This window comes from Cavia porcellus, unplaced genomic scaffold (genome assembly GCF_034190915.1).
Source record: "Cavia porcellus strain 051 isolate PalLab524CR breed Dunkin Hartley unplaced genomic scaffold, mCavPor4.1 scaffold_13, whole genome shotgun sequence".
Lineage (NCBI taxonomy): Eukaryota > Metazoa > Chordata > Mammalia > Rodentia > Caviidae > Cavia > Cavia porcellus.
The window spans coordinates 33,176,051-33,201,274 of NW_026947496.1; the positions used below are offsets into that span (position 1 = coordinate 33,176,051).

Here is a 25,224-nt window from a genome sequence, read left to right on the forward strand (position 1 = left end):
GTGAGTCTGTGAAGGGCACAGCCGGGAACCATGTGAAGGGAGAAGCCCTGTCCATGCTGGATGGGACCCGTCTGGGACAGGTGGGCTGGAAAGTGTGCTGCCCTTAAGGGCCCCTTGCATTCAAATCATCTCAGTGAAGGAGACCTGGAGAGTCCAGCTTCACCTCACGGCTCCTATATAAACCATGTGGTTGGCGTCCACACCAATGGAAGGGCAGACCCAGAGCATTCCCATCATTTAGAGCTCCTCTCAGGACAGGGCCCCTGTGTGGGGCTCCTTGCTCTCGCTCAGCAGTCTTCCAGGAAGATGATCTTCTGAGAGCTAAACTAGAATTATGTGAGGGAAGAGACTAGTCAACAAGTTAGTTAGGAGGCTAAGGTAATATCAGGCAGGGGACATGTCTATCACATACCCTAGTGAGGCACAAAATCTAGGGACAGGGAGTCTGCAGGTTCCGAGACAGGCTAAGGAGGAATGGCACAACCATGCTTCCCAGGTGGCTGCAGAGCTATTTTACATTTCCTCCAGGATAAAAATGGTTTTGTTACAGCACGGAGCTCCCTAGAGATGTACACACCTCACAGTTAGCCTCAAAGACCTGAAATAAACACCAAGGGACTGCAAAGTGAGGGAGCAGAATGGACAAGGAAAGGAGGAGGAAATGGACAGGACAGGAGGGGGCAAGCAAGCAACCCCTGATGCTCTGGCATTCACTGTGGCAAATGCTCCCAAGGAAGAGTCTCTTAGGAGGCTCCTTTAAAACGATGGAAGAAGGATAAATAATTAAGCAGAATCACTTTCACTAACTGATTGCTTCTTTGCAGCAAACTGAAAAGAAAGTAATTAGAACAGCTACATATAAACTCATTAGTATTTCAAATTAAAGAATACAAACCCAAGGTTAAAATTAGTATGAGTTTTCCAGAGTGCTCACAAGAGCCCAGCTGAGATTTCCTGGCATTGTCTTTCCTGATACCTACTGCTCCACTGTCCTGAATTTCACCCACTGAAGGCTTAAGCAGATAGCCTGAGGATTCCCAAAATTGATGCCTCCCAGAGGACAACGGGCCTTCCAAAAACTGGATTATACAAAGAACTCTTTCCCATGTGGAAATGAAATTGTCCACTTTGGCTCCTTATAGAGGCAGAGTAAAGGGTTGAAATCCTCACATGTATGTCTCCATGGACTCTGACATCCCCTTCCAACCCAAGATATATATATATATATATATATATATATATATATATATATATATATAAAATACCTTGCCCAAAACACATAGATAACACAGGGATATACTGTCATTTACTGATAAGAATGAGATAAGGCAACTTGTGAGACTGAGTAAAGAAACTTAAATTCTGCTCTGGAATGCTAGATGATCAAGTAAATGACATAAACTGACAGTTCAGACCCAAGCATATTACCCAAGAAGGCTGAGTTCTGGGAGTAAGGAGGCTAAATAACAAGACACCAAACTCCTGTGGGATTAGGATGCTTCACTTCAATGCAGTCTCTACCCAGAGACATCTCTATCCTGTATTCTACTCAAGCAGGATGTGTCTTGTTTGCATCAAATCTTCGTGTGCCAGAAAGACTGATTCCCTATCTGTGAATAAAGAACAAAAATACACCTATGAAGCTGAGGATCAAGTTTAAAATGTTTAGTGCTGTCCTTTCCTGCATAGGTAAGAGTCTGTAAGAATGCCACTCCACTTATTTACAAGTATTTTCACTTTCTAGAAGTGACTTTCAGAGCTCTGAAATGGTCCTCGAAATTGTTTTCCCCTACATAAAGCTTAAAGACAAGCTGATCCTGGTAGTTTTCATTACTCTCTGGCTATATAAACATGCAAAGGAGTTGCATATTTATACAATCGAACAAATGCAAAGGAATTGTTTTATTCAGGCATAAATTTCAAGACTATTTTGCTTTTATTGCAAAAGGTGCTCCTTTTTTGGGAAGATGAGGGACCACCACCTTGGCCTCTCAGCACCAGCTCAGATGGGTGCTCTGGTTTGGTAAGTTTCCCTGAGATGCTCCTGAGTGGCCTCACTGGGGAGGCGATGCCCTCAGTCATAATGAGCACCCATCAGCACTTCCAGGGTAGTGCTCCTCCTCAGAGTAGGCATCCTAGCAGAAGGTCACACTGGCCCAGGTGTGCACATGCCTGCTATGTCCAAGACCTGCCCTAGGTGCTCCATGCATGCTAGCTGGTCTTTCCTGGCCTGTTACAACCTGGAAATAAGTTCTATTATAGCACCCCCATTTTATATATGAGAAAAGACAGGCTGAGGTCTCCAGAGTTACATGACTGAAGCAAAGTGTGAACATAGGCAGCATGGAGCACAAGGCTGTTTTAATCACAGTACAATACTGCCTGCCCCAGAAGGATGCATATTTTATGCTCAAATAAATCTTCTCAAAGGTTATTTGAGGAATAGGTTTCCTACCTTCATAGTGGACTCATACATAAAAGCCACACTGGAATGTGCCAGAGTTATACAAAATATAAATGCATTATAGAAAGTGGATTAGGATTCAGATGGAATAATACAATATAGCTGGTAAAACAGAGCTAAGATCTGCCTGGTCCTCTGCTGGCTCAGCACCGCCCAAATCATTTCTCTCCATGGTCTTGCTGACCTCAAGTCATTTCCCACAAACCATTTAGGGGTCTTCAGAATGCTTAGCAAAGAATTTTTCTTGTCTCCTCAACCTCCCTTAAAATAATGCCTGAGCTGGGGACATAGTTCAGTGATAGTATGCATGGCTAGTATGCATGAGGCCAGGGTTCTATGCCCAGCACCACAAAACAGTAACTACAGAGAAAATGCCTCTGCATTATTTCTGCATCACCGTTTGCCTGAGGAAATGAATGACCAGTTCAAATAGTCAAGAAAAAAGTGAAGAGATAACATTCTACAAATTCAACAGCATTCTCTTTGCTTAGACCCTTACAGGTATCTCTGCACACGATGGAATCTTTTGTGCCCTCCCTCTTGGAGGAAGTGAAGTGACAGAGAGGGAAGAGATGTGCCAGAAGAAAGCAATAACAGCACATCACATGACCACACCAGCCTTGTCCAGCACCTTTCCTAGGTCACCTGCTTTATGACCAGAAAGATCTGGACCAGCATCCCTGATGTGCAATCATCTCATCTCACAGAGGCAGTTACTGGACAGGAAGCCATCAGGGCACTAGGCCCAGACACCTGCCCCACAGAGGAGCCTGAAGTCTGAATTTGCAAAAGGGAAAAGAGAGGAGCTTTGGCACAGAGCAAAACAGTTTGGCACAGATTTTGGGCTCTTACTTGTAGTTTTTCTCCCAGAATTTCACTGGCCTGGCATAGGACGTGATGAAGATGACGCTCCCGAGGAATGGGCTCAGCGGGGTGGAGAAGACTGCTGTGGCGACCGTCTGGAAGAAGAGCATGGCAGAGTCTGGGAGCAGGGGTCAAGGCAAAAGAATTGTCATTACTGTATCTTCAAACATTTCAGATTTTGACTGGTTCTCATTAAAGACATTTTTCTCCCCACAGGCAGAAGGACAATCTCTCCATGTAGATTTGGAACTACAAAGCACTCAGTAGCATTCTGCTAAACCTGATTTTGTCATCCTATACACCAGACCATTCTGATAAAAATCCCTGCAGTCTCAGAGTCAGACATGTCTCCAGAAGCAGGGCAAGGGCCAAAGCAGCAGCTCCCTGCATGAACCAGGCTTCTGTCCCTGTGGTTCAGGAGTGTAAAAGAATTTCTCCAATGTCTTTTGAATTTTGCAGCTTCCTTGCTTCCCTCCTTCCTTCCCTCCCTCCCTCCCTCCTTCTTTCCTTCCTTCCTTTCTTCTCTTCTTCCTTCCCTCCCTTCCTACCCCAAACATCTTCAAGAATGAAATGGTGTTGAATTGTTTGATGTCAAAAGAGTTCGAGGTCAAAGAGTCCTCTATTATGCTTCAATTTAAATCCAATTTTTCTTACTTTAACCTAGGTCCAAATGGAAAACTACAGACTGGAATGTTATTGACTGCTGAAATACCTACATTTTGGACAGAACTACTTAGACATTTTCAGCTTCCTGCCAGGAGGAAAGTGCAAGGATTCATCTGATAACATTTGCTGTCCCCTTGTCCTGAAGAACAGGAAATAGCATGGAAACCAGAGAGGTGAAAAGGAGCGGAGGGACTGAAGAAACCTGAGGAGCTAGAGTCCGGTCCCTTCCTTAAGGTGGTGCTAGGCAGGAGGAGGAGGGAAGCCTCCTGTGAAGCCAGAGGTGCCTGGGGAGGTGCTGGCCAGAGGGATGGTACCAGAGGGAGAAATACTGCTCTTCCTTTTCATCCTAAAATTTCCCCCCACGATTATATGGCACATTTTTTTAAATGTCCAAGATAATTATCGAGAAGTAAAGAAGAAAGAAAACTAGTAGAAGTCCATACAAAGCTGAGCCTAGTGAGGGGAACATGGCAGGAAAGAAAGACAGGACAAGCAGTGGCCTCTGAAGGTCCCTCACTAGGGGTCACTGATGAAGGCATACTGCAGGCAGCACAGGTTTGGCAATGCCAGAGGAGGCTCCTGAGAGCAGGGTCACATGAAGTCCTCTTTAGATTTCCCCAGCAGAAAGGGCCCAAGAGGTTAGCCTTCCGGGCAGGTAGTGACTCCTTTAAAAGCAGATGTAAAATGAAAACATCAACACCAATAATTTAAAAAATCATTAGAAGCTCAAAAGGCTGTGGCGAGTGGAAAGCTGCCTTCCCACCATGTGCAGTTAGCAGGGATAATGTGGTGAGGTCTGTCTAATTATCGGAAGACAATGGCCTTGCATGGTCTCTACTCGTATTAAAAGGGTGAGCATTCTCATTTTTCCCTGGAGGTTATAAAGCTCAGAAGCCAACAGAGGCACAGAGGGAGAAAACATGTCAGTACTAGAAAAAGCAATTTACCTACCAGTGCCCCGCTGGTCTTGCGAGCTAATTCAATTCCAAAGTGGAACAAATTAGTCCATTTTCGATGCTGGGATGGAGCCCACAGTTTCTTCATAGAGTGATAAAATAATTAATGTTTCTGAATTAGTGGGGATCCAGGGCTGACATTTAGGAACATGATAGTGTTGTTTTGTCAGCATATAAAACCAGTTCTAAAACTATTTATTTCATTGTATTCTGAGCAGAATGATGGTGAACTCTAGCTAGCAAATATATACCCTTGCAACAAAACATGCATAGGGAAATGTCTATAGCTGAGGGGGAAGGAAAGGCCCAGAAACACCAAGGCAAGGGCAGTGGCCCTGTATGTGTGTGTGTGGAGAGTTCGGTTTAAAGGTCCCTGTGTAGCAGAATGGAGGAAGAGGATGTCACTAACAAGGCCAACTTTAGGAATAAAGCATGAAGAGTAGTAGAATGTTCTAGAACAGAACCAACATTCCCAATAAAGTCAAGACCTCTAATATTTTAATTTCTGAAGAGAATGTACCTACACTTTAGAAATGGCCTTCAATTAACTGCATACAGTGTACAAGCTGAGGCTAAGGACTTTTGTCCTTAATTGAGCTTCCAAGTAAGGAGCACATGTGCTTGTACGGGAATCCCACCCACAGACAGGGCAGACACTGAAAGTCACAGCACCTACAAGAGCCTCAGCTCAGCTGTGGGGCCAACACAGCCCACTAAGGTGCCAACATCCACAGGAAGCTCAATCAGTTATGATATTACTGAGAATCAGAACTTCCACTCTTTCGCCTTTGTTTAAAGAAGTTTGTTTAGGCAAATGAAATGCCTACCATTATTAAAAAAAAAAAAAAGTGAAATTAGAGGGAAAGTGCGGTGTGAGAGCTCAAGCTTTTGCAAATATTTTTCCCCTTTAGCTTGTTCCACCAAATAACCTTGAAACACTTCAGAATTATCAATGCAGTTCTAAGAATAGAAACACTGAACAACATGAGGCCAGCTCTTGATTTGCTTTCAAAAATTTTTCTTAAACAAATGATCTTGGAAGAGAGCATTTAAAAAAAAATTAGAACATATTATGACTCTATGATTCTTCCAAGTTTGTTTTCACTGCTGAATGCCACATTCAGCCCCTGAGATTCTTATCAACTGATTTAAAGGGCCTTACGTAAATTTCATGGGGCAGAAGCTCCACTCAGTCATCACAGCAGCTAGCAGTATTCAGAGTAGACAGAGCAGCTAGTAGCACCCAGAATGGGTGTAGTTTAGAACTGTGGTTCACACTCATCAGTGTGTGCAAGAATAGCTAACCAGGCTTCTGAAGGTGCAGATCCCAGGATCCACCCATTAAACTTGATTTGAAATGTGCCCTGTGCCCAGCAACTTACCTATTCAACCACTTCCACCAGGTATTCTTTTTTTTGTCTTTTTCGTTTTTTTATCGGTACCAGGGATCAAACTCAGGACCGCCTGCTTGCAAGGCAGGTGCTTATGCCGCTGAGCTAAATCCCCAGCCCCTACCAGGTATTCTGATACAAGTGGATCCTGAGCCACAACTAGGAAACACAGATCTAGACAGCATGAACACAATGGGATAGGAAACGCTTAAGGGAAAATTTAGGATGCAGACAAGAAGTTTTCTACTGATCTCTGTCTTCAAGAGTATTTTTAATCAATATCTCTCTTTCTCCACTGGAGCACACATGTGACCATAAATTCAACTATGTTAAGTTGTATTCAGAAGAGTCATCTTAAGTTTGCCTTGTGGTGAATTAAAATGAATTCTCATCTTGGAAACATACATGAAAAAAATACATGGAAACCAAGCCTTCTTGACTAACAGCGACCACAAAGCAAAGCTGTAATTTCTTTCCTCAGTCTTCACAAACATTTGGGTAATTGTGTTTGTACATTATTCTAGGTTTCCAATATTAATGAAATATAATATGATAGCTATAATACATCATAATAAATAATATATTGAATGCATCAACCCAATCCACAATGATTAATAATGACAAACCTAATTGTACTATTTTGTACAAGTCAACCCAATTATTTAAATAGTTACTTTCCATTTAAAAGATCAGCTTTCCTTGTTTTGTGTCTCCCTATATAGTTCAGGCTAGCCTTGAACTTGTGTAGCCCAGGCTGGCGTTGAACTCATAGTGATCCTCTTGCCTCAGTCTCCCAAGTATACCATCCCCAGGCATGCATCTCCCAGGCATGTATTATCATGCCCAGCAAGCCCAGCTTTCTTAATAAAAATCTGGGCATGGAAATGGAAGAATCAGAAAAAATATAAGTAATTCCCAAATAAGCACTCAAAAGCAGGAAGAGTTCAAAACAATGAAGGCTAAGTGGCTTCAAAGGGATCCAAAGTGTCTCCTTGTGTCTCCATTAAGACATAATTGTAGTTAAATCTTTTCATGCCAAGGCTCACTGTATAGCTCTCATTCAGAAAACAGAGACCTGAGCCCGGGGTGAAAACAGAAGTAGAAAGGATATGAGGAATTGCAAAGAGCTGAGCAAATACGTGGAACGATGAACCCCAAGCCATCTGCCACGGAGCCACGTAGGCCAGGACAAATTGTAACTTGTGAAGCAGGTCCTCCAGCTAAAACCAAAAGAGAAGAGACTCATCAGAGAAGACACCAACAATCCACATAACTGTGTCAAGGTCATTTAAAGGACACAGTGCATTACAGTCAGGAAGTGGCAGTGCAACGACTGTTTTCCTTCTTACCTTACCTTTCTTTGTCCTGAAGACAATGCAGGTGTTAGTGATTTTCCACCACAGTGAGAAGTTGATCAGAAGAAGTAGCACCTGACTAATATCATCCCAGAGATTATGACTGTTTACTGCTTCGGATGGACATGTTGTGTCTCTGCCATTCTTAGCACAGCTTTCACTGCTCTCTTTTTATGGGATTTTTTACAAGGAGATTCATGCAAAAATTTACCATCCTTGACATCATTGTGCATTAATTTTATCTATTCAGCTGCTCTTGCCAGAGAAAATGGGGCCAAACCTTTGTGTTGTAAATTGTACAAAGTACTTTAAAAAGCCAAGATTGTCTAGGGAAACTGTTGTGTTGACCAGACAAACCAGCCCAAGGAAAGAGTGATTTCTGGGGAAAGGTGGAAAGTGGAGAGGAGGCTTCACACTAGCTAAGAAAGAGCATGTGATGGTGACATGCCTGATGGGTCTGGCGTGGAGATTCAGACTACGCATTTGTGAGGAAGAACAGGTGAAGAGAGTGCCTGGCTGTGAACCACTGCTTTGAGCTAGTGATGGATGAATCCCAGATGTACCACTCCGCTGCTGCCACTGCCAGGTACAACCAGTCAGTGCCCCACTAGGGTGTTCCAAAATACTCTCCTTATCCACAGTGACACTTCAGATGGCACTACACTGAGTCCTAGACCAGCTATCATCCAAGAGAGTAAAACACATTCCTCACCAAGGAATGGAGAGGGAAATTAAAGATAGAACTTTAGGTTCCATAGGTGCTATATCGAACATCAGAAGGCTGTCATATAGAAAGGAGATGGATGGGGAACAGGGCCATTAAGAAAGGTTCAAAGAAGCAAGGTAACACAGGCATCCAGTGAAAAGCCAACATTGCCAATCTGGAGCCAAAAATTAAGTGAAACATTTGTTTCATGAAAATGTCATGGAGCAAAATGAGATAAATTAAAATCCTCTCAAGATCATCCCCTCACATTTTCTTGTTTTACTTTTCTATGATTTTGATTCTGAAGAAAAATTTTAAAGTAGAATTAAACATTTTGGAAGATGGGCCAGGGCTGACAGATCTTGTAGGAGCATAGAGACACATAGTCCTTGAGAAGTCAAGAAGTCAAGCTAGTCACAAACAAAGGGGGAGATTTTTGTGGAAACTGAAGGGTTATATGTACAGAGAGTAGAAGGCACACAGGGAATGTGAAGGAAGATGGAGAAATAGATTCAGAAAAAGAAAGAAAACTGTAAGAGGAAGAAGGGTGGCGAAGCCGGACAGAGGGCTGTGAAGGGAGCTGCATTCTGGGAGACAGCAGCAGTGCTGGCTTCTTGCTCACAACTTCCCACCGCCTTTGGTCTCCATCACTTGAGCCAACCACAGAGGGCTGAACCCAGCAGGCTCCAAGTGATCCCAGAGAGCCCCTCTGCCAACAGTGCTAGGGTGGGTGAGCCTTCTGGATCTCCTGAGTGAGTCCAAGTCTGACAGTGGAGAGAATAACATCCTACTGTGCCAGTGAGAGCTCCTATGTCTCATTTCACACAAATCCTGTCTCCCCCACTCACTGTGCACAGTCAGAAATGATGCATGTGGATTGTAGGTGGGAGACCTTTATTGCAGGCTTGGTCTTGGTTCCCTGCTGGAAGAACATAGGATTTCCACTAAAAACAGGTGCCTTTCCTGCCTACCACTAACACATCTGGAGGATGTGTTAAGACTTTTACATGCATGCTTTCAGGTACCATGAGAGTGAAGGTCCTGAGAAGTCAGGCAGGCTTCCTTGCCAATTATGGCTACCTGCCCTCCATCAGACAAAATACCTCTGGGTTGGACCCTTGCCTTCATTAGACAACATATCTTAGGACCAGACCCCTGCCTGCTCACTATTAAGGATTCTCGGTGTAGAGATTAACAATGAATCTTGTGACTTCTGCTGAGGTAACAACTGCAAGCATGAGCAAGAGTTCCTTAGATGACACATGGCCACCAGATACCCCAGGAATGAACCTCAGGTTATGAAATGCAACTCTGTCAGCTTCAGTGTGTGGCTGTGTCCTGGGAGATTGGAGCTACCTTGTCCCAAGCAGGTAAGTGGGTCAAGGCAAGTTAGTTAGTGCTGCAGTCAGACAAGTAGCCCCAGGGACAGCCTCATCTGCAAGTTCAAAGCTCTAACAAGTATAACTTGGTAGCATTCTGATTAAATGAATCTATTATAATTATTTTTTGCTTAGCTCAGCAACTTGAATTTATGCATAAGCAAAATCAGTAATCAGGCAACTCAGGATTCCAAACACCAGCACTCTTATGCTCTAATTGCAGCTCGGGCCCCAGGTATCTGCATTCTCTCCCTCATCTCTCTAGGGCTCATGTTTCTGGTGAATTTTATAAAGAATAAGACGGCTTTATGAAAGATTTTCTATATGATGCTCAGGAAATAGACTGAGCTGTTCTCTATCACTGCAGAAGGCAGTTCTGTATTTCTGTGACTCCTTACAACATGGCAATTTAAGTTCCTTCTTGAAGGCCACCAGGGAAAGGATGCATGGTGAAGGGGTCAGTGCCACCCTTGAACAGTGTTCCTGAGCCTGGCTAAAGGGCAGATGCCTTGGTGTGCCTTTTCTGCTTCTGCTTCTGCTCATGCATTTCTGTGTCTACAAAATAGAGATGATTGATTGTCTTTCTTCCCAGGGGAGTCTGGCAATTAAACAACTTCATCTTGGTTAAGGACTTAGAACACAGTCTGGCAACCATCAGGACAATACAAGCATTGGATAAATAAAGGTCAGAATGGGTGCATATCTTAACTTGAGGTTGTACTTTGCCCATAATCTAGTATATTTACAGGCCTCTTCCCCCCCTGAAATGTACCAAGTCTAGGTCTTCTCAGGTTTCAGAGAAGAAGCCTGGTTCAGAGAAGTTAAGTGATTTTCATAGATTACAGAGGAAGTCATTGGGCAGAAGTAATCGATTACATATCTAGCATTCTTTCTATGACCAAATAGTGTTGAGAGTGCAGACCTTCTGTGAACACAGCAGCCGAGAAACAGTATCCCTTGTCCAGGCCTCCTGCCCTAGCAGAGAGGCAGGACTTCAAACACTGATGTCATATCGCCAGGGATCCATTCTTCCAGGACACAGTGACAAGAGGACCTGGTCAGTCCAAACACCCCATTAAGATGAGATGAAGCCACTGATGGGTCTGGTAATACCTAAGGGGACCTCAAGAAATCACACAGCTGACAGATCTGAGATCACATATTTTATCCTTAAAGTGTACAAAGACAAGGCCCAAGTTAAAAAAAAAAAAAAAAAAAAAAACTTAACTTCATATTTTCTCTATTTTCCCTTCAAGGGTGAAATTAGATGAAAAACTAAAATATTTGCAGCATCAAAAAAGTAATTTCTAAGTACAAAAGAATCTAAATGCTGATCACCAATGTGTATTTGTGTACCATATTAGACCATGGTATAAAAAAATGAAGTATTTAAGGTAAGATTTAAGGGAAACAGTCACACCCACCTTAGGGAAAAGCTATCTTTCTCCTAAGCACGGTCACATGTAGTATCATGTGCCACTAAAGTACATTAAATAGAAATCCCATTTAGATTAACTGTGAATTTGTATCTCCTTAGACAGTTTGAGGTCTCCGTTTTTATGAAGCTTGTCTCCTAATGTTCTATTTCCAACATCTTAAATCTCAGCTCTATTAAAATATGCAATAAATTTCACAAGTTACTGGAGTATGACTATAAAAGAAAATCAAATCATTTTGGAAAGAGGAAAAAAACACAATAGAACAGTTCTGACTTTTCTACAAAAAGACATCATGTGATCATTTCAAATGACCTACTTTGGAATCTTCTTTTCAGTGAGGCTTAGATATGCTGCTATATATCTATTAATGTAAATTAAGCCAATTTGTGTAAATTTACAAACCACTTTAGAAGAAGGGAACCCAAATAAAAGTGATCCCAAAACATTTTCCTTGATAATACATTCTGCTGTGACATATATGTCACCTTTACTCTGGGGACATAACCAGCTCGGTCACTTGGGCACTGCCTTAGGAAGCTGGACATATCCTGTGCCATTGATTACAGTATAGTTTTTTCCTCCCATTTCCTCTTGCCTGAATCACCTTCCAGGTCAGTTTTATTACGTCCCTATTTTTGAATTTTACTGTCAGATGCAGCTAGTTTTCTTCTCAAAAACATGCACACTTCAGTAAACTTGACATCAGACTGTGATTGCCAGTAGTCAAATCCGAAGGGGCAAACAAAGCTGGAAGGAGTTGCAGAAACTGGCTGCTGAGCAGAAAGTGCACTGAGCCCAAAAATAAGCAACAGTGAGAAAGCCAGGACTCTTGAGTACTTGGAAAGGAAGTGACCAAGATGGGAAGAGAGCGTTGAGGTTCTTAATGAATTCAGGTGAGAGCCAGCAGAAGGATTAAAGGTCACTAACACTGCGACTGGGGAGAAGCAGCAGATACTCTGAGGTCCAGGTGGAAATACTGGAAGCAGAAAAATGTTCATGAAAGATGAAAAAGTAAAGCTGGCAATAGGGGGCAAATAGGGGGCCCTATCTTTTTTTTACTCCTTAAAAATAATCAATAACAAAATATGATAATTGCATTTATTAGACATTAGATTGAAAGCATTAAATATCTTAAAACATTGGCTGAGAACATAACCTAGAATCTCATTAGGAAGTTATGTCTAGTAACAAGAGTGAATTTCAGATCGGAAACAGACTATCACAGTAAACACGGTGCCAGAAACTCATTAAACAGTAGAAGTCAGTGAAATCTGAATGTAGCACAAAGAAGCGAAGACACAAAACCAGGCGAGGCTAAGATGCACATGTGCCAGAGCAGGAAAACACACAGAGCTCCCAGGAAAGTATGGAGAGGAATGGGGGAGGTTATGCTTAAGGAGAAAAGGTGCCAGAACATCAGGAAGGAGGAAAGCACAGGCCATCACACTGAAGTCCTGCACAGAATAAATAGAAAAGGTGACACCTTATTTCATATGATAATGAAAATGCATGACATTGAAGTCAAGGAGAAAATCATTTTTCTTACAGATCACCCACAAAGGAATTACAGATGGACAGCTGACTTCTCACTGGCAGAAGACAATGGCATAATGCTTTCAAGATGTTAAGAAAAAGTATCGACCAAGTTATACTGCTTAAGTAAGAGATGGATGTGTAGGCCCTTTAGACCAAGACTGAAAAAAATAGGCAGTTCACTGAACTTTGCAGTTAAAAAGCAATGGAAGAACGTACTATGGTAAGAAAGAAATTTATTCCTGAAGGACAAAATGATCTACAAGAACAGCAGTAAGCAAAGAAACCGCTAAAATGCTAGAATATTAATAGGAGGATCAACTAAAGATAATGATTAAAATAGTGGTCTATTTGAAAGTGGAATTAAATACCAGATATAAATATTTAAGATGGGAAGGAGGGGCAGAGGTTAAAGTACACAACGCTTGTATTGTTTGAAAGGGGAAAGATTATAATTAATCTCATATGCTAATCGAGGATGCTTATTAATAATTTAAGAATAACTACTAAGCTACTATATTTTTCAGACTTTAGACTCACCCAGACAGTAATATGAAAATGCTGCTTCCCACCTGTAGAGGTTCAGACTAAGCAGCAGGGGAGGAAGCCAGAAGGGTGCTTTTTTAACAACTTCCTAGGTGATGCTGATGCTGCTGGTCTGGGGACCACACACTTCCGATCACTGAACTCAGGGCTTAGAAACCTGGTACTTAATTTCCAAACTGATGAAGGGAAAAAGAGATCATAGGAAGTTCATCTCATTCAATAGAATGAAAGAAAGGAAGGATGGAAGACAATGTAAGTTAAAGCTAAAATTTTAAAAAAAAAAGCATGGCTTGAAAAGTTCAAGCACCAATAATTTCAGTCAATGTAAACAGATAAAATTTGTCAATCAAAACCCAGAAGTTCTCAGTCTATGTTTAAAAAAAAGTCTTGCTAGATGCCTTTATAAGAATACCAAAATGACCTAGAAAGTTTTACATAAAATAATAATAATAATAAGGTATCAGGTAAAGAGGAAAGCTGGCAGAGCCATTAATATTAGACAAAACAAACTTTTACTCAAAAAGAATAAATACCAGAACATATAAAAGAGAAGAGCCACTAAGAAGACAAAATAATTGAAATGTACGTTTTTAACCATGTAACCTCAAAATAGGTAAAGTAAAGCTAGATAGAATGACAAAGTAAGACAAATAAATCTATGGGGTATATTTTGAGACCTTGATCTCATAAAATGGTAATCTAGATGATAAAAAAGCATATAAAAGATTTGACAGACAGAATTAATCATGTTTGCCTGAGAGAGATGTACTATACATTACAACTATGCAACCAGGCAAAAAAGAAAGGATATAATTTTCAAGAATATGTACATTTACAAGAATTGACCATGTGCTAAACCACAGAAGTCTTAATGCTAAAAATTGTTTTTATGCATAATTCTTTGCAATGAAATTAGAAGTTAATAACAAAAAGTTGCCAAATAACACTAGCAATACATAAACATATTTTTTTTGCATTTGCCAGAAAGACAATAAAAATAACAGTTGATTAAGAATAAATGATAGTGCAACTTAGAAAATATTTTAAAAGAATGTCAGTGAGAAGAGCTAGCACCCATCAGAACCCAGCTAAAGCAGTCCACAGAGGAAACGGTACAACCTTCAAATATGCATTTTAGGAGCTCCACAGTTCATACTGGAAGATTATTTTTAAAGCCAAATTTGGATAAAAATGTGAAGAAACTACAGATGTTACCATTGATAAATACAAAACCCTCAATAAAACATTTACAATATGAATTTATACATGTATAAAAACATCATGATCCAATTTGGTTCATCTGATAATACTTTCGTATTTTGGGGGATTTTTTTTTTTTTTTTTGGTGTTTTTGTTTTTGTTTTGGTACTGGGAATCAAATTCAGAACCTCTCGCTTGCCAGACAGGTGCTGTGCTGCTGAGCTATATCCTTGGCCCAGTACTTTGATATTTTAAAAAGTCAGTGTAATTCACAAAATAGAGAAAGTATGAAAGAAAAACCATATGCTGCTCAGTTGGTGCAGAAAGAATGCTGAAAAATAATCACCTACTCATGAAATCGCTTGCAGCCCAATAATAAGAGTTATTTTTAAACCTAAAGGAGGTATTAATGTTATTTCTACAAAACACCATAGTTAATAGTAAACAATCAGGATGATTTAGGCAAGCAATATCAAACAAGGTAAATCTGATAGACCTAAAAGAAAGGGAAAATGGAATGCTGAAGAAAGAATAAAATCTTAGGAGAGGAAAAGGAACCCTGGAGTAGCAGTTTATCATCTATGGAGTGCAGTTTGCAAAACTGTGCCTAAAGGCAGCAAAGAGAAGGCAGGGCCAGCGTGCACAGCATGAGGTGGCCTGGGCAGATGAATGTGGTGCCCGCAAAGGGAAACTGATGAGCCGACCTCCTGCACCCAGGCAAAGTCAGGCCTCTACCAGAACACGCAGACAGAAAGTCCTAGTTAGGTTCATATTTTGTAACTGCTAATTAGTGTATCCATAAAGCCAAACGGAGATACCCTTGCATATCAGAATTCATCATCCACTAAGAAGTAGGAATGCATAGAACCGACAAGGCTGGCACAGGCCCCAGAGGAATTAAATGTGACCCTGGGGCTGTGTGTGCAGGGGTTTCTGCTGGCGGGGCATGGGATGGGGGGGTGGCAGTGCGGTACAGGTTACCATACACAGGGAGTGGAGCATTACAGACGAGGGCAAAGGGGGGTTTCAACAAGAAAGAAACAAAATAATAGCAGTAACTGGTGAAGGAGAATCCCCGCTGCTCTTTAAGCATTTATTCCACTGATTTAATGCAGAGGGCAGTTGTAGGAACAACAGTATCTGCACTCTCCTTCCTCTCCATTCCTTACTTCTTCAAATTCCATTTCAATCTCCATGCAACTATTCTACATCTGACACTATGTCTCTACCTTTGTGTTGGAGTCTAATTTAGCCAGATCTTCCCTCTGAAGAGACAGGTTCCTTGAGTCTGTTTGGGGGAATTTTTCCCTTTAAAGATCTGTTATAATCCCATGGATGGCAAGCAAGTGCTACTGTTGAGAAGGAGAATGAAATAATCCATGTGGTTTTTCTGGGTCAAGACTTGAGATATGATAAATGCTCAATAAATGTAAGTCACTGAATTTATTGCAATTACGACAGTGCTATAGAATGGTTTTCATATGTACCTCTCCCCATGGGGATGTACCCTTACTGGCAGCTCACAACAGTACTGTTTACACTTCCCCCTTTTTCTACTAGGAGGTAAATAGCAGTGGGTACACAGCAGAGGTTTTAGTGTGTTTTTTTTTTAAATGAATGAATGAATGATTGAGTGAATGGAGCCTTCTGAGTTCCCCCAACTTATACAAGGTTCTGGGCTCACTGAAATGTTCCCTGTCATTTCCAAGATTCATTTACATGCCAGATCTTTGAAATTGCCACTAACTTTCCTGATTGACAGGTATTTACCTTCTCTTTTCTCCTGGGTGGTTACTTAACATAGCCATCATCTCAGCCTCAGTCACAGCCTTTCTTCAACTAAAGTAGAAGCATCATGGTTTGAACTAGTGGAAGAGTTTCCAAGGAAAGGAAGGAGGGAGGAAGGGAGGAAGGATAAAGGAGGGAAGAAGAGAACAAGGGAGAAAGGGAGAGAAAAGAAGAAAGAGAAAAGAAAGAAAGAAAGAAAGAAAGAAAGAAAGAAAGAAAGAAAGAAAGCAGGAAGAAAACAAGTGAAAGAAGAAAGAACAGAAAGAAAGAAAGAATGTGTGACTTCAGAGATCTGAGTATCTGTTAAGGGACCTTATCGACATCTGTAGGTTTGTATATGTGTGCATTCCTTAAAACCAGAAGCCTCTAACAAAGGCAAATGCCAGTAGTCAGTCTTGTGAGGAGAGGATGCTCATCTCCAGAATAAGTTTCTCTAGAAAGAATGCTAGGAAGGAGTCTCAGGAGGACTTTGTGAATTTGCCCAGTGCCAGGTCTAGGCTGTGACTTCCCTGAAGCCACTCCACTAGGTTTTGTGCTGAAATCACATATTGCTTCTGATTGCTGTGAAGATTAGTCAGTGGTGGCATTCAATTCTATCTATGAATGAAGGCATGTCATTGCTGTCCCCATCAAAGGATTAAAATGTTTAAATAGTGAGCAGCCTCCTTAGATAGAGTGCAGTAAACATCTTAAAAAGTCGGTTCTGCTGAATACTTTTTGGATAGATTAGCAAGGAGAAATCTATATATGTCTTTGAACCACATGACTAAATCACTGTATTTATTACAGCAAACTGTGGCATAAGACCAAAAGAAAGTACAACTTTTGCATACTGGACTTGATGTTCCCACCAGGCAGAAAATTGACCCTTTCTCGAAGCATGCATGGTTAAGTTAGGGAAAGTCAGTCCCCAGGCCTGGAGTGCTATCCTGGGAGTGGGAGGTGGGCAGGACAATGGCCATGTGAGCCGGTGAGTCTGCACAAAGGGAAAGGGGTTCTCATGTGAGTATCTCTCACAACTCCATGACAGTGGTAAGAATGCAACTAGGTGTGGTCACCACGCATGCAGTGAGCATGTCAGTTGGGTGACACCAGCTTGTCACCACTGTGTGAGAAGTGACTGTGACTTATCCCTTCTTGGCTCTGCAAGAGGACCTCAGAGGACCACAGCACAGAGCTCTGGGGGCCATACTTTAACTTCCCCACTGTGATCTGACTGCAGATAGCAGCAAGGCAGTTGAAGGAGATTAGTAAGGAATCAAGAAAACCAAATGGGACACACTGTGCAAATCCAAAAGGGACTCCAAGTGACCTGTGTGTTCACAGCCTTCCCTCCTCCCAGGGACTCCGTCCCTTCCACTGTGAATCATTGTCCCTGAAGAATAATAAAACATCCAATCACCACATCCAAGTTTATGGCTTTTCAAAAGACAGGCCTTAAGGCACTGCATAAATGTAAATGATATACACAGAGTAGCTACCATGGCCCTGCATTTTGTTGGATGTTGTGGGGGTTAGGGATGAATAAAAACACCAGTTGCCTCCACAAATGAAAGCATCTCTGATATTTTTGGGAACACAAATGCTATAGCTTGGATTCTCATTCTGTACATGGTACAGCACTTATGAAGTTGTCCTGAGCTACTGGTGACGACTGAAAGTGAGAGTGTACCTCCCAGAGCCTGGAAAGTATGCAGCAGCTTTGGGAGCCTCTACAGAGTGCCTTTCATTCCTGTTTTATGCAGGCTGGGACTAGGACTGATAGGGATCCCTGATAAGCTAGTGACAGTCAGACAGAGTGAGACAGTAAGGTTCAACACTCCAGAGATCAGCTGCACACCTGCTGAGTGCTGCAGTGACAGCCTTCTGTGAGCCGGGATACATCAGTAAAAAACAGAAAAGGCTTTGCCCTCATGCAACAATACAGCAAGCCAGCCAGTCACAGGGTATGTTACTAGATGGAGGGTACACAGCACAGAAGTAAAGAGGAGGAAGGCGAGTCCTCAACTGTGGGGTAGAGGGCAGGCGGGGGTGACTGCAGAACAAAGCAGGGCAGTCAGGGCGTGTCTGGTGGACAGGGTGAGAGTGAGCGAAAGCTTGAAGGAAGAGGGGTCAGCCTGGCGGATATATGAGGAGGCAATGGTGAAGCACGGGGACCACAGTGACAGCCTGCCTGGCAGAGTGGAGGAGTCACAAGTACATCTGGGTCCAGCAGGGGACACTAGGAAGGAAGGAAGTGTCCTGAGGACCACTGGGAGGGGCTGAGGGGCCACTACAGAATTCTGGGCAAAAAATGGACCTCATGTGGTGATTTAAAAGGAGCTGTTGAAGGATTTGTGGTTTCTGCTCTGGCAGATATAAAAGGGTATAAATGATGCCACTTCTGTTCTTGTAATAAAAGAAACATGGGAAAACTGCAAATCAATGCCTCCTGGGCCCACAAGAACACTGCATTGTGCTAGTGCTGTTGTGCAGGACTGACCTCTTTAGAACAGGGAAAAACAGGCCTAGAGCTATAGCTGATCCCTGCTTGGCTGGATCCTCAAGAGATTAGAAACATGTAATTGATAATTTTGATGAAGTCCTGGAGGCTGAGTGTGAGCTAGCAAGTGGTCAAAAACTTACTCATGAGCACCACAGCATTAGGGTGCCCCTACACCTGATAAGTGTGGTACCTCCAAAAACCCGACTGTGTCTTCATATTGATGACCTGAGAAGTGTCTCCTACCCTATGGGCTCTGGTAAGTGGAAAGGAAGGTTAAACAAGGCGAAAGATAACAGGCTTTGTCTCTGAAGAAAAGAGCTTTGCAGGAGCCTTATTCCAGGTTAGGGAAGGAACGCTCCAGCCCAACCCAGTTCATTTCACAAAGAGAGGAGGAACACAGTTAGCAGGCCTCAGTAGCCTACAGCTAGGGAAGGCAGCAGAGGAGACAAGGCTGTACCACTCTGGTAACACTGGTGATGGTTGCAGCCCTGAGACACACATGCTGGAAAGATGACAGACTCAATTAGAAGACAGTAAGTGTTCTTCCTTCCCCATGTCATATAGAACAGCAAAAGAGACCCAACATAATGATCCTATTCTACAGACAATGGACTTAAGAGTTTTTAGGGCAATAAAAGTCAACAGGACACAAGAGTAAGAACACTAGAAAGAGGGCGTTACACACATATATATTTCATTTTTGTGTTCTTTCAACTGAAGATCCTAGAAACAGTGACACCCCAGTACTAACAAGTGGACCTTGTATTCAGGTCTTGGTGTCCGAGTTTTCTAATTCCATCCTCTAATAAGGTAAGAGAGGACACCTTGAAGAGGTGGCCACATCTAGAACTGAGACAAGAAGTGTACAAGGTGAGCCTGCAGCACCCTGCAGTCTCAGGAATATCTACACACACACACATACACACTGACAAAGTTATTCAAGAGACACGGGAGCCATTGGAACAGCTCCAAATAGCCAAAGCTGGGCAAATTTGGGAAGCAAGATAAATATTGTATTTCAGCTCAAGCATAAAATAAATATTTGCACTCATACTGATACAAATTAACGGATGCGTGAATGAGCAAACATCCCACACAGAAGAACTCACACTATTTATGTATTTTCCCATAAGTAGGTGAAAGGTAACTCACTCTTTCCACATGAGCTGTGTGCAATGACTGCCTTCTAAAGACTGCAAGGGAATCAAAGGGTTACTTTTGGGTGAAGATATCTGAGGAGCCCAGGCCAGGTGATCATGATGAACATCAACAGGGATCACCGATGCTGAGATACAAATCTTTTTGATTGTTTGATGAGAGCGGACCCTCTCCTGTGTAGTACTCCTCCCCAGATCCCATGGCCCTAACACTATCATGAGAAAAACACGAGGCAAATCCCAACTGGGGGACAGCCTATAGAACACCTGGAAAGTGCTCCTCAAAACTATCGGTCATCAGAAACAGGGAAAACACGAGAAGCTGTCACAGTTACGAAGAGCATAAGGAAAAAGGATAACTAAATGTAATGTTCCGGATGAATCCTCAAACAGAAAAATAATGCTCAGCCCAGGACTTGACAGGGTGAGAAGAGAAGGGGGAAGTCTTTTCTTGCTGGTAAAATTGGAAATAGTTTATCCACTACGGAAAAAAGTATGACAGTTCCTAAAAAATAACTAAAAGTACACTACCCCATGATCCAGTGATATCACTTCTAGGTTCAAATCCCAAGGAAGTGAGATGACCGTATTCAAAAGATGTTTTCCTTCTCGTGTTTACTGCAGAACTATCCAATATCTTCGATACCAATATATTCCTTGGTATCCATAATATCAAGGAAAAGAAACAGCTCACATTTCTATCAGCTAATGAATAGATAAAGAGAATGTGGTACATACATACAATGGAATAGTATTCAGCCATAGAACAATGAAAGCTGGGTGTGGTTACACATCTGTAATCCCAGCACTTGGAAGGCTGAGGCAGGATGGCCATGAGTTCAAGGCCAGGTTGAGCTATATAATAAGTTCAAGGCTAGCCTGAACTACAAAGCAAGATTCTGTCTCAAAAAAAAAGAACAATGAAACCCTGTCATTCGTGGCAACATGGGTAGAATTAGAGGATATTAAGGTAAGTGATATAAGCCAGACATAGACAAACGCTGCCTATACTCGTTCATTTGTGTAAGCCGAAAGCTCCATGTTTTACAGAAAGAACAGAGTACTTGAACTACTGCACTGCTCCTTCCTCCTTCCCCTCCTTCCTGTTCTCTTCTCTCTCACCATTCCTTTTCCATTTACACCCTCCGAGCTGCCAGCATGAAATCCTGACTAACTGCTTTATCCTTGCAATTATGATTCAGGTTTTCTCAGAGTAGGTATCATTTCCTCGACAATACCTTAGTGCACAGAGAGCACCACAGGCCTTATGGATTGATGTTATTACAGTTTGAGTCTTATGTAGCAGTGAGCAAACTGTGATGCGACCTTATTAGATATCCCAGAAGTAGGAAAAGATCAATAAATCTGACAATCTATTCTTTAATACAGTGGAGAGAAGTAAGATAAAAATTAACCCAAAATGGAAAATGATGCATCAAACAAAATTATTTTGCCAAATAGATAAAGATGTTACAGCCACCTCCTTATTTGCAGATAATAAGAACTAGTGTACGTGAACACACTGTGAAGAATGTGAGTGCAGATGTCACTTTCCTTTCAAAACTCAGTGGAACCCAAGGCAAATGGCACCAGAGAAAACAGTGTCCATTCTGCTGACCTTCCAGTCCTAGGAAGCTACACTTTTAAAGCATGCATGCTGGCATAGTAAGAATCTAGAACTGTCAGTGACCATAGTTACCTGCATGTGTAAAGAGCTGGTCTAAAAATGGCTAGTCTAAAAGAGACAGGAAAGAAAGAGAAATAGAAGCAGAGTTTCAAAGCCACCATTCAAGCCTTCAGATCATTCAATCACCACATGTACTGTTAAGTTCTCTTTTTTCCCTAGGCTAATTTAATTTGGGTTCCTGTGGCTTGTGACTACAGAACCTCAGCTACCACAGAAAAGTTTGGAAACAAATGCCTACTAATAGGAGAAAGACTAGTCAAATTATGGTATATGTCATGGAATACTATACAAGGCCACAGGGAAGAGGTGACATTATCCATGCTACCACAAAAAAGTTCTCTAAGAATCAATTTAATGCAAAAAATGGAAGTAAAGTATGTGTGAAAAATGTAAGTATTGATATGTTAAATTTGTGTGTATGTCCATGCACATGGGCATACACACACATGCACAAGTATGAGCCCATTTGGTAAAAACAAAGACAACCGAAAAAGGCTATTCCCAAAAGCTCACAGTGATGGTCAGCAGGGAGGGAGGGGTAAGAAGAGGAGCGGGAACACAAGCACTCTCTGTGTTCTGCCATTGTTTTTCTAATCTTTTGGAACTGAGCATACATTTATGCTCAGTTTCAAAATTAAAATGGAAAAAGAAACCCTGTTCCCTTTGTTTTTATCTTTGGTCCTCATGGCTTCTCATTCCACATTTCTACACATGAAAGCCAGCATTCTTTCCTCCCCCAGGTCTCCCTTTTTTGTTTCCTAACATAGCCAAAGAGCCTGACCTTGACCTCACTGCTTAAATTCACCAAGACTTGCCTCTCAGTGACAGCTCCCTCCCACACCCACTTCCCAGGGCAGCATTGTTCTCCCTCTTAAGTTCTGCCTGAGTCTGTCCCCTCCACATCTACTCCCTCTGCTGCCACAGCTCTAGCCTTCATCATAAGCTGCCTGGAGAGCAGTGGTGATTCCTCTCTAGCTCCAGCCATCTCAGCTTTCACCCACCACCACCAAGAGACAAACCTTTCTTTTTTCCTTTCGTTCTTTTCAACCCAGGACCTCTGCACTTTACCAACTGCATTCCCAGGAACATTTCATTGTTTATTTTGAGACAAGGTCTTGCTAAGTTGCCCGTGCTGGGATCAAACTTGTGATGCTCCTGCCTCAGCCTCTCAACAAAGAAATAGCATCTGCATGCCACTGAGATCTCCCTACCCCACTATCTTGCAAATTGAGCTTTGACAAAATACTGCGTGGCATACTCAGTCCCTTCTCTGAATTCTAATATCACCTGAACTTGTACTGCCCACCACCCTGACCACACCCTCCCCTCCATGTTTTCATTCCTCCTAGACATCTTGCAGCTCCTAAGGCAGCCACCACCCCTCTGCTTTTGTGGTTTCTACTCAGTGTAACTCACTTTCCCGCTATCTTCATTTTACTCTTCTTCGAAGATCCAAGTTAGCACACTGCTCTGATTCTCCCAGACTGGATTGGTACATGCATACTCCACAGGCTCCCTGCAGCTCCACCTGCCTCTCTTCCTGGACTTCCCAAGCAGTATCATAAAGAGACCCCATCAGATGGCCTGTGTTTACATCCTGCTGTCTCCTTTTAAAATGGTAAAGTCACCTAGCAACTTGTTTAATTTCTGTGCCTCCTCACCTATGGAATGAGGAGTACTATCCCTCCAAGTCAATATGCAGATTAATCATGTGAATATGCACTAAGTGATCAGCACAGCAGCTGGCCTGTTGTGAGTCCAGCAAGGAATTGTTATGGCTTGTGTCTAGATGACCTTCTGAAGCCTCATGCAGCCATAGGTGGAGCTTGTCAGAGGTGGCTGGATCTGCAGTGTGTGATACTGGGAGTAAGGATGTGACCCTGGGATTGGTTCACAGTGTAGTACTAAGATTAAGGGTACCCCACCCTGGGTGCGTGATGCCCTCCCTGCTAGCTAGCTGAACTGAAACCTCTATAAGCTGTGAGCCAAAATAAACCTTCGCTCCTTTAACTTTGGGCATCAGGTATTTTTGTCTCAGCAGTGCTAAAAGCAACTAAAATAGGAACCTATCGTCATTCCTACTATTATAGACAGCTATGTTAGATTAAAAACATTATAGGCAATCAGACAGGGCTAGGCCCTCGAGGGAGTCATGACAAACGATGTGAACACATTATAACTGTGGCAGGAGACACATCTGTTGAGAGCCAAGTGTCAGGGCGGGGACAGAGTGATCAGGCCTACATGTCTCCCCAAGGGATAAACAGCGGATTATAAATTGTCTGGGGAGACGTTAGTTGCCCCAGTGGGTGGCACTAGTTCATCTCTTCCTGAAAAAGTCCTTGTTCTCCCCATGTGCACTTGCTATGTGATCTGTTTCCCCATTGGATCAATATTACCTAAGTGGCTACACTCATAATCTTATTGGTTGACCATAGTTTTGTCCCACTTTACACCCACTTTATGACTTTGTACCCACCTTGTGAATTTGCTCTATAAAGTGAGGCCCATGACAATCTTTTTCAGGTCTTCTGTCTCTCAAGAGCTGTATCTCTCCCTAATAGTTCCGGCTTTCAACCTCTGTTGTTCCTTAAAATTTATTCTTCTGTTTTGGGGAATACAAACTCAAAATATCTGACCCGTAACAAGTTGCAAGTTACATTTATTTCCCCTATTTTCAGTACCATGAGTCACCTGTGACTCAGGGCAATAGCTGTCTCCTGGTAGACACTCAAGGAATGAACAATTGCCTTTCTTTTTTTCCTTGAGGTGCAGGAGTTGGATTTTGAGACAAAGTCTTACTATGCAGCACAGTCAGGCCTAGAGCTCACTATCTAGCCCAGGCTGGCCTGAACTCACAGCAACCCTCCTGCCTCAGCCTCCCAAGTGCTGGGGTTAAACTGCTTTCTGAGCAAAATATTTTCAACACATACTTTAGTAGCAGTATGCATTCTAAGAAACAATGTAGTTCTATTTTAATCTAAAACTATTCACCTGAACTGGCAAAATAAAGAGACATGTCATTTAGAGACTGTTTCAAAGCATTTGGATGCTAATTGCGGTCATCCATAACACAGCCCCCAAGTTGTGTCTGATGTGATAGTCATAAGGCATTATCACAGAAGCACTTCACCCATTAATTTTAATTTTCTCAACAGCAAAAGACCAGAATTAATGGTCTGCAGAATTTCATGTCTAATGGGTTCTGAAATGCTAGCAGGGTTATCAGAGGGCAGGACATTCTCAAGTCATGACTCTTCATCCTCTCACAACTAAGTTACTAAGACTTTCAAGACAGAGTAGTCTCTAAGGACTTCCTAAGGGCCAGCGGGAGAGCAAGAAAGGGCTTTTGCTATTTGTGGTCCTGCTACAACCAAATATTCCTAAAAATCAATTATCCCAACCCCATAGCTCCCTGCACTCCTAAGACCCAGACATACCAGGAATATTACCAGAACATTACATTTAAAGAAAGCAATGACCATGGGGAAGAGCAGAGAGAAGAAAAGGGCCTGAGGGAAGGAAAGAGTGAGGAAAAGTGGGTGCGACAGGCCAAGGAAATTCCCTAGAGGGTGTGTGGTGAAAAACTCTGCAACTCAGGATGGAAC

The 25,224-nt window shown here is 42.3% G+C and overlaps 1 protein-coding gene across 5 annotated transcripts in view; it reads right to left on the reverse strand.

Annotated features, from left to right (window-relative positions):
• Pcnx2 (pecanex 2) overlaps window positions 1–25,224 on the reverse strand; it is a 205,278-nt gene that overhangs the window by 65,795 nt on the left and 114,259 nt on the right. For all 5 annotated transcript variants that reach the window (XM_063260053.1, XM_063260055.1, XM_063260054.1 and 2 more), the window contains 2 exons: window positions 7,452–7,561; window positions 3,317–3,445 (listed from right to left, as the gene is read on the reverse strand). In XM_063260053.1, coding sequence (XP_063116123.1) covers window positions 3,317–3,445; window positions 7,452–7,561 — 239 coding nt within the window. The remainder of the gene's footprint in view (window positions 1–3,316; window positions 3,446–7,451; window positions 7,562–25,224) is intronic.